Source organism: Onychostruthus taczanowskii, unplaced genomic scaffold (genome assembly GCF_017590055.1).
Source record: "Onychostruthus taczanowskii isolate IOZ18803 unplaced genomic scaffold, ASM1759005v1 scaffold36, whole genome shotgun sequence".
Lineage (NCBI taxonomy): Eukaryota > Metazoa > Chordata > Aves > Passeriformes > Passeridae > Onychostruthus > Onychostruthus taczanowskii.
In genome coordinates this window covers 6,676,863-6,686,828 of record NW_024501015.1, presented here as the reverse complement: position 1 = coordinate 6,686,828, position 9,966 = coordinate 6,676,863, and the positions used below count along the sequence as shown (strand labels likewise).

At 35.9% G+C, this 9,966-nt stretch overlaps 1 protein-coding gene across 1 annotated transcript in view; it reads left to right on the top strand.

Annotated features, from left to right (window-relative positions):
- The first annotated feature begins 3,701 nt into the window (after window positions 1-3,701).
- The window catches only part of THRB (thyroid hormone receptor beta), a 33,503-nt gene continuing 27,238 nt past the window's right edge, over window positions 3,702-9,966 (top strand). Inside the window, exon 1 of the mRNA XM_041411570.1 lies at window positions 3,702-4,149. Coding sequence (XP_041267504.1) covers window positions 3,702-4,149 — 448 coding nt within the window. The remainder of the gene's footprint in view (window positions 4,150-9,966) is intronic.

Here is a 9,966-nt window from a genome sequence, read left to right as displayed (position 1 = left end):
TTGCAGCAGGGCAGATCCCAAGCAAGGAAAATTAGTGTAGCCCTCAGGGCACAGCAGGGGGAATTTAATGCAGTGCCTCTAGGGCTGTTGTGAGCATAGGGAACGGGCACTCTTTCAGTGTGGTTTTTTGTCCTATTTTGTGGACTCCAAGTTTTTGTCAGGTTCAAAGTTCAGGGTTGGTATACAGCTCATTCCAGCAGGAAACACTGTCTTCCTGGCTGGCTGGCTACCACCTTCCATCTTTCTGGAGATACAACTTAATGCCTCTCTTCACTTGAGTTGTACTGAAAATGGGAGAGCTTTTTGTGTATTGCTTCTTTTACCACTGTTGGAAGATACTAGTAGAAAATTGTGGAAAAGCGCCACATAACTGAGATGAAAATAAATAAATTCTTCCTTATTTTTTCTGTAGTCCTTTATATATTGACATTCAGATGACACTGCATGTCTGAGAATAGGCCAACCTTTACAATTACCCATTAAGGAGTATTTGCTTTGTCCTGTAATAAAAGAATTCTGAGGGATTCCCCTTCCCTATTCTTTTAGTTAAGCTTAATGGGCAGTTCATCTGCTAAAACTTTTCTCCTTCTGTAAAAACAAACTTGCCTTTAAAAAAACCTTCTGATAGGAATTTGAGGAAGTCTTTTGACCTGTTGACTGCTGAGATGCCAGTTGTTGCTACAATGTGCATTTTGAAATTTGTTGATTATTCCTTGGTGAGAAGAGCTCTGGCCCTGCTTGTTAGTCCCTCTTAACTCTGAAATAGGGCCTGTGGTTTTAGTCATGGTTGATCCCAGTAGGCTGTACTGCTTCCTGCCTTGATTATAGCCATTTTAACAGTACCTAGAGGGAGAGAGAGATGCTTCTCTTACAGGTAAGAAGTGGAGACAAAATTATGTTATCATCCTTTATCAAAGATTTTGGGTTGACAAGACCAAGAGCAGATGCAGGAGATTTCAACTGTTTGGGGTTTTTTGTTTGTTTGTTTGTTTGTTTAAAAAAAAAAGTAATTAAAAAAAGCCTTTGAGAAATTCAGGCAGTATTTGTTAGAGCCGATGGAGTAGAACAAACAATGTAGTCCTCTCATGAAAATAATTTAACATTATAATAAGAGGAATAGTAATTTAAGACATAAGCATCCACTGTGCCTCAGTATATGAAGTACAAGAAGAGAAGACAAAATATAAAAGCCCTCAGTGGTAGTTCCTTGCAACTTAATCTTTGATTAGCAAAACTTGAATGTGTAATGTCCCTGGTGATTGAGGAGAATATGTGAAATAAAGTGGAAACTTGTAAAATTAAATGAACTGTAACATGGCAGGCAAACTAGTGAGACAAATTTCAGAGGGAACTAAAAGGAAAAGAGAGAATATAGCTTCTTGATGTTTGGCCAGCTTTGGGAAATTCTGCCTGGGTAAATTCCAAATTATGGAAACTGTAATAGAATCAATTTCTCTTCATAGTTTAAATGTGTCTATAATCATATTTCAAAGTCTCACAGATGATTTGCTAACAAAGAAATTGGAATATATGTTTTGATTTTACTTTTTGAGTTATGAAGGGTTTTGGAGTTACTTGTTAAAAGTAAAAATCTATAAGCCTTGTGTGACACCCTCTCTGAATCCTTGGGGAACAGAATTTTTACTATAGTCGTGAATATATGGGTTTTGATCGAAGGTAACACAAATCCTCATAGGCAAAAAGACAGTAAAGATGGCCTTTAATATCAAAGATAAATTTGGGGAAAATATATAGAAATTTTGCCTCATGAGATTGAACAGCCTGGATTATGAATCACTGATCTTGAGGACTAACAGCAAGACCTGAGTAACTGTTTTCTAAACAAGGTCAAGAACTGTGTTGCATCACTGGCCTGCTCAAGGAGCTAACAAAGCATGGACCTATTTATGAGTGTATTATAGAAATGCCTATATTTTTAATATATATTGCACATGCCTGACTCTCACATTTTGAGAAGATGCAATGTCATCCACACAGGGAGATAATTAAGGTGTGAAGGAACTCAAGGGAGAGTAACCTTCTACTGAACCAAGTACACTGTTCGAGGTTATGCAAAGCCTAGAGGAAGGGTGGGTTGTAGTGCACAGTTCCTCTATGTGCCACAGAAAATGAAGTGTGTAAGTTCAGATCTTAGAGGGAAGTTCTCAGTTCCCAGAGGGCCCTATCAGAGAAATCCTGTCTCTTCCTCTGTGCTTAAATTTATAAAGTCAAGAGAATATATAAGTGTTCAAATTATGAAAAAAAGTTTTATATTCTGTTCTTTTTATATTTTTTTTAAATTGCCTAATATTTCTGGGCTACTTTCACTATTCTATTTTAAACTGATTATCCTCCTACAAGTGATATTCTATTGCCATATTACCTGCATTTAGAATTAGCTTTTAGTTTTACTTAGAAAATGAAGTCTGAACTATGAGCAGATCTATAAAGCTAGAAGTAAGTAGGTAAGGGCAAATTATGGAGGCAACTTACCTGCCCTTTGCATTGAAGTCCGTGATGCCAGGTACTTTCTCAAATTGTGTTACTGATGTCCAGCTGAGATACAGTCAGTAGAAGCAACAGACTTGTAGCTGCAAATGTCAGGTGAGCTTGTATTCCTAGCACCAAAAAGGTATTTACATCTAAAATTAATAACATACTGAGGAAAGCTGTACATATACAGGAATTAAAATAGAATAACAGTATGTAAAACTAACCATGATTAAGTTTTCTGAATTTGTCCTGTACTAACAATATTCCACTTAAGAGAAGTCCTAAGACAAAGGATTCAGAAACAGCAATATTATGATAGATCTGGTAACTGAAATCCCAATTTACTTGGAATCATTTTTTTTCTGGAAATTAATGACTTTGAATGCCTTTACTAATATGTTGTTTTACTGAGTGAAATGTATATAAAATTGACTCTTAGGTTGATTAGAACAGCAGAATCTGACTATGATTAAAACCACTGTGGGTATCAGTCATCAGATGTCTGGAATTTGCTATTTTTTTAATGCAAGTTAAACAGCTATTTTGTATTTTAATTTTGTTACATATAATATAAAATAAAATAATTTCTTAAATACAGAATATGATCTTTGATGGGTCATTTTCACTGATTTTAATTTTGCTGCCCAGAAGTAGAAATTAGGCTATATTTAGTTCTACAAATTTGTCACCTAGTGATATCTCAGTTTCTTTTATATGAAAGAATCAGCAATGACCAGTTAAATAAAATCATGCAGCTTTGGTATTGTTCATTATCCACACGGGAGCCAAGTGTCCGTGCTCCTGTGATAAAATTAGCATCTCTGATACTCCACTGTGACCACAGGCGGAGAAAGGCAGTAGGTAGCAAAAGCGGAACTGCTAAGCATGCCCACATAAGAATGTCACACTTAGGTAACTGAGTGTCCCTCAGGTCAGCCTACGATAAGAGCAAAGTCAAACAAGGCTGAATCCTTGATGTTTTGTGTTCTAAGTATCTGAAAATTGTTCACGACCAGCCTCGACCTACAAGACCTCAAATGATCATATGAGCAAGGCAATAAATCGGTGGTAACTTGCCCTGGGGCCCATGTTGTAGTTGTGATGTTGTGAAAGTTGCATCTAGTGTTAGCCTGTCCACATAGATCTGCCTGCTTTTTCAGGATTCTCAGACAGGAAAATTTTATATTCACTTTTACTGAAGGGGAACTATGGTGGCTGAATGGGCATGGCTGAAGGGTTCTGCATCGTATCAGTGCAGTCCAGTGGAGATGCACAGGAATACCACAGCATCAGGAGAGCTGGGGAACCACTTGCTTTCCAAAACTCCACACCTGAGCAAGATTTTGGCAAAGCCAACGGTTTGTAGTGCTGCAGTATTTGCCAAACATCCAGGACGTGACCTCCCGCTGTGGGACAGACTGATTCACCTTCCTGACAGAAATCAGAAATGGAATGTAGTGGGCATAACAGAAAATAATTTCTGTAGGAAAAGACACTTCAAAAATTATGATATCCAGAGGAATGGACAGCAGCTTTTGCAATGCCGACATGCTTCAACTTGGACTAGTACAATTTTACATCCAGGCTATACAAAAGCAAACTTTCAAATCATGTCAAGTGTCCAGGAATACCAAAAAGAAGAAAAAAAGTGTAAAGGTAACTGACGTTATCATGCAGCGCACAGCAAATGTTGTATTTAGAAAAAACAAAAAGCAAAACCAGCTTATGTCTTTGTTTACTCTCAGGGTTTTGGCCATTGGTAAAAGAATTACTATATGGGGATGTTTTCTAGCTACCAACCTTTTTTTAATTTTTTTTTTTAAATCAGTGATAATTGCGGTTTTTAGTTTTATCTTCTATTTAATTTAATATCTTTGTGAAGAGCCCTTATGACAATGTGGTGAGTACTTACTGGGGTTTTCTGTGTGATACCTAATACAAAATAATATTTCTTATTTTAGAGCTTTTAAAAAGTATTTGTCTGTCTCTTTATGATCTTTATAAGCTGATCAAAAATATTTTCTGAACTTGGCTTTTTTTATAAAGCATATATTTGATACATTAAAAATGGAAAAACAAAAGAAAATATTATTTTCTACTTTCAGAGTGTTCAGCTCTCACCTGTGACTGTGTTGTTTGCCTTCTTTCATAATATTAACCATACCCAAAGCCTCAGTAAGTGCATGTACAGAGCTCGAGTGGGACTTCTTGTTAGGAATATTCTCTGCCTCACTAGTCAGGAGAATAAACCATTTTCTCTGAGGTATGTTGTTTTGTTCACATCAGCACAGCATTGAAGGAATTTCTTTTAAGAATCACAGTTGCTAAGGTATTAGCACAAAGGTAGTGCTTAAGTTATTCTTATTCCTCTTTAAACTTGGATAAATAGTTCTCCATTGCTCTTCGCCTAAAAAATAATTACTGTATATTGGGAGGGGGGATTACAAGTTGTTTTCTTTTACTTAAGTCTTGCGTCACTCCAGGAAGAAAGATTACAGTGTCAGGCAGGATATCACCTCATGAAAAAGTTAAACTGGTCTAAGTACCTGATTTCTTTAGATTTAGTTGTGCTTTACCTCAGAATGCCTCTTTGCTAACAGATGTCAGGTGTTGATCGCTTTAACGTCTTACTAAGGGCTGTCAGGAGGCTATCAAACCCAGACAGTCCCATCCAGGAGCCTGTTAATTATGTTATGTCAAGCCAAATTAGCCTGTTTTCTGCTTGGTTTTATTTTTGAACAAATGAAACTTCTTACCTTGATGTTTTCATGTGAAGTTGAGGCAGGGAATGACTCAAAAAAGGTACATGTTTTAAGTATTGGCCATTACTTTCTCAAGAGATAAGCTCTGTAATTATCTGATGTCTGCTAACAGGGTCTTCCAATTATGATATATGGGGAGGCTTAACAAACTGGGTTGTCTGGGTTACAGGTCTATAATTTCTCTTAGTAATATTTGTTCAGGGACCATCTTAAAAGTTGTCCAAACTATTCAAGAATTTTGTTTGCTCATTTGTTGGTTGATGTCTCAAGGAGCAAACGCTTTCTGACAAAACTGTGTGCTACCAATCCATATCATGAATAGTGCAAGAAAAAGCAAGCACAAACCCTGGAGGAGTCCTGATCAGAAAAGAGCAAGCTTCATTCTCTTTTTACCAAATTTATTCAAGGTGTCAAAAATATTTTGAGGGATAACTGGAATTGTAGTGAATCTGAACTTTAAATATAAACGATGACATTCTTTGTTATTCAAGCAGACTAATGAGTCTGAAGTATTTCAATAAAAGGCACATCATACGTGCATTTTATGAGTCACAGACAAATTTAGTGTCATGTCATAACCAAGGTACAGTGGGTTTTGTGAGAGGAACAGTGAGAAATAACTAAGTTGGTACACGTGGAGAAAAGAAGTGTGCTGTTGTCTAAGTAAGATTTTTGTCTAGTTTGTACCACAGGGCAGCTGCTTTGAATCTTCCTTCATCTGTTGCCAACCCAAGGAAATAATTTTATGTCAGAAAAATTTAGCTTTTTTTCCTTCAACTATTATAAATGTAGCATAGACAAAATGATTATTTTTTTTAATGTCTTATCTTCCACTGAGACATACTCCAGGAACTGTTGAATGCTGTTGCGACTTTTCAGCACCAGAAGTCCATAATCCTACCTACCTTATGATTTAGTCACAAGTAGAGTTTTCAAAATAAAATAAATACCATGAAGAGTTAATTTTCTGTTCTTGTAAATGCTTGTTGTTATTTTGGATTCTGATGTTGGAGGTTTTCTTAGCTTAATCTCTAAATTTGTGTAGTCATACATCTGAGGGACCATTTTGAGTCTTTCATCATAGTGCATAAAGTGAATGAATAAGGTGGTGTAAATACATACATTAAAGAGAGATGGTAACTCATTTTGTGGGCACTGAGATAGTTGTATTTGACAACTTATGGGTGTTGCAACAGCCACATTAGTAGTTTTGCTCAAAAGCTGTTGCAGTTTTCAGTATATGTTCCTTATTATATGAGAAGATCTGTCTGGAATGCAGCCCATGTTATGAAAGTGCTGATTTGTGTTTGCTCAGAAAAGCCATGATCTAATTTCTTTTTTTTTTCCCCAATACCATCAGAGGTGGCTGAGACAATTCAGGCAACAATAAAATCTATAAATAGGAAATATAACAGTTATTTTGTAATGTGTAAAAATTCATTTTACAAAACTAGGAACTGATAACACAGGCATACAAAACTGTGAGGAGTTCAGAACGATATGTTTAATCTTTGCAACTACATGTTTAAATGTGCAAAATTTTTAAGTAAATCCTGAATTTTTATTCATCTTTATGCATGAGTCTGAACAGCAACCAATATAAGATCCTTCCATTTGGTCCTTCAGAAGTGGCACTCTGCCCTGACTGATTTGTGATTTGAATGCTCTGCAATACCTCCCACGTACTGACAGTGCCGAATCTTTTAGAATGGCGTGCAGGGGCCCTATCTGCAGCATTGCGATACCCAGGACTCTAGACCAGGGGTGCACAGTTTGGAAAAAGTCAGGAGAATAGGACTCTTGCAGGTAATATTCCACAGCAGATTAAATTGCACTGCATGATACTTCTTTTTTCTGTGTCAGGGAACTCTGTTGGTTGGGCTGTAGCATCCAGAGGGACGCTACAGGATTTTTGTCTTTCCTTAACATTTCTGTGGGTTCATTTTAGTGGGTTTTGCAACAAGCTAAGTCACAAGAGAATTAAGTGCATCTTAATGGGGGTATTTCATTGTTTGTAATTAAAAATCTTAGTCATAATTTGTAAAACAGGAGTTAATGAAGAGCTGAATGGTATAGTGTAAGGCGGTCTCTTCTGCAGATTCCCTCTTTCAGGCATTCACAGCCTGATTTCTGCCTACCAATTAATATCACTGACTGCATTAGACTTACTTCTGATTTACAGCAGAGTGAGTATATAAAAACCTTTGGGGCATTCCAGGCACAAGTTCAACAAGTAATTCCAGCCTTTTTCAGAACAATGGGCTAACACCTTAGACTGTGAGATGTTTGAGCTTTGGATCCTCTGCCGTTACAGCATCAAAATTTCTGTTTTTTTCCTGGCCTGTTTGCTTGAATTGAAGGGTTTATTCTGATGGTGATAAACTTCCATGTGTTCACATAATCAGACACATGTGAACTCATAAAATTCCAAGCGTGATTTTACATTGTTGGAGGCAACAAAAGCTCAATATGGCATGATGTAAAGACACGAATATTCAAATAGGAATACAAAACAAAGAAAAACTGTGAATATTATTCTACTCTACTTTTAGACTTTTGATAAAGATACTGTCTGACTGTCTTGTATCAGACAATGAATACAAAACAAAGAAAAACTGTGAATATTATTCTACTCTTTTGATAAAGATACTGTCTTACTGTCTCGTATCAGACAGTTTAATTCAAAGGTAGGCTAACAAATGAAATGAACCTACAGGATTGGACCCTAAAAGATTAAAATGAAAATATTTTAGGACTATTTCAGTTTTTAAAATCTTTGCAGTGTTCTTTGAACTGATTTGTTTCCAAGGGAACAACAATCTGCAGAGCTATAAGTCTCTTTAATAGTAGCATATCACAGGTAAGAAACCCATATTCCCTGGTAGTGTTCATAATTTTTTGTTTGTTGGACAAGTAATTTTTCATTTTTTCTTCATCCTTCACAGTTTCTTGTCATTTAATTTCCTTGTGCTGTTAGAGGAACTCTTGACAAAAATAGTACATGTGACACATTTCTGAGCATTATTGATATAACAATAGAAAGTAAGAAATATTTGAGGGATTTATTTTGGAGCAGAAAGTAAGTCACAGGCTGTGCCATGTTGAAATACCATTTCCTCAGGTGCCATCCTGGCTGGAACAGCTCTGTCTACACAAGGCTTCAATTCTGTTTAGCTTTCCAGTCCTAAACCAAATCCAGTCAGAGGGAAAAAAACCAAGAAAATAAAAGATTTGTGGAAATTTTGACTTTGCTGGCAAAGCACATCCACATGGGAGGAATTCTCACTGAGAATTTAAAGCCCAGCTCTCCAAAGCTTTTCTGGGAGGTGTAAAAGTACTTAGGTATTGTGTTTTGCTAACATGTAAAACACAGCCTCACCTCTGTGGGAGCTTACATAGGTTCCTGTTGGCAGTACAGGGGGTCTTTTCTTGGTAAATGAGCAACCCAGGTATGGTACTTGGGAATGTTTTATTGGGAGCATGGAGAAGTAAACTCAGCAAGCTGTATATGTTACATACACTACAGCTTTACCAACCCATCCCCTCAGTGGGAATGGTTTGGGGGTTTCAGTATAAACAACTATTGCAGAATTTCTTGAATGAAACACAAGCATTTTTTATTAAGTGCTGAACGTCCATTATTGAAAAATCAGATCTTTCATGAGACATGCTTTTTATCACAGACAAACTCACTGTTTTTAAAAGCTAGATGATGGGCCTGAACTAAAATGAAAATTAACTTTTATTGTGTGCTTTTTCACACTGTATCTTACAGTGGTATTTGTTGAGTTAGACAATGGTGAATGAATGAGGGTTCATTAGGGCTTAACTTGTTGGATTTCAGTAACTGTTTGTGGTCTTCATGAAATAAAATGTTTAAATTATTAGAGTTTTAGGAAAACAAGTTCATTTTAGAGGCAACCTCATTGACTTCAGTAACACTGATCTCAATAGAGTTCAGTTTGACTTTCCGAATGTATTATTATTTTATGAGCAAGTTAATAAGAAATGTATGTTAAAGATGCTTCTTTTATAGTTAGAGAGGAAAGAAGATCTCCAAGTATGAATTTTAACTTCTCTGATCATTGGAAGGACTTTTCCTGGATTTGGTATTTAATTAGACATTAACTACATTAACTGGAAATGCTGCTTTTTTAGATAGGTTAGTTACAGTTGTGTGTTGGAAGGAAAAATGTCTCTTTCTTGGCTATTTTTATTAGTCTGAAATATTTAGCAATATTGGATAGGGAAAAATATGGATATGTCATGCCCAGTTCTTACCTATTGAACTGAACTTTTGAATACTGTTTTAGAGTATGTTCATCAAGATTGTTAAATGTATGCTTAAGGTCCTAGAAGAAAAAGGGCCAAATTACACAATAATTTTAGCAATCCTGCAGTTTAAAATGAGTGAAATAAGAAAGTTTTTGTTATCAAATCAGTAATAACGAAACTCCCTAATAATAAGAGCAGATATTAGAATAGGATACCAGTTTATTACTGACTTCACAAGTTTTACTGTATCTTAACTGTGCTGTAAAGAAAAAACACATTTTTCCTCATAAAAAAACAAATAGCAGTTAAAATAAGTTAAAAATAATTTTTTTTTTTTTTTTAGATCAAAAGAGTATGGCTGATTAAAGAAGGTTTAATAACCATACTGAAGCTTGGGGTGCATTAAGCAATTAAAATGTCATACAGTTTTTGTTGT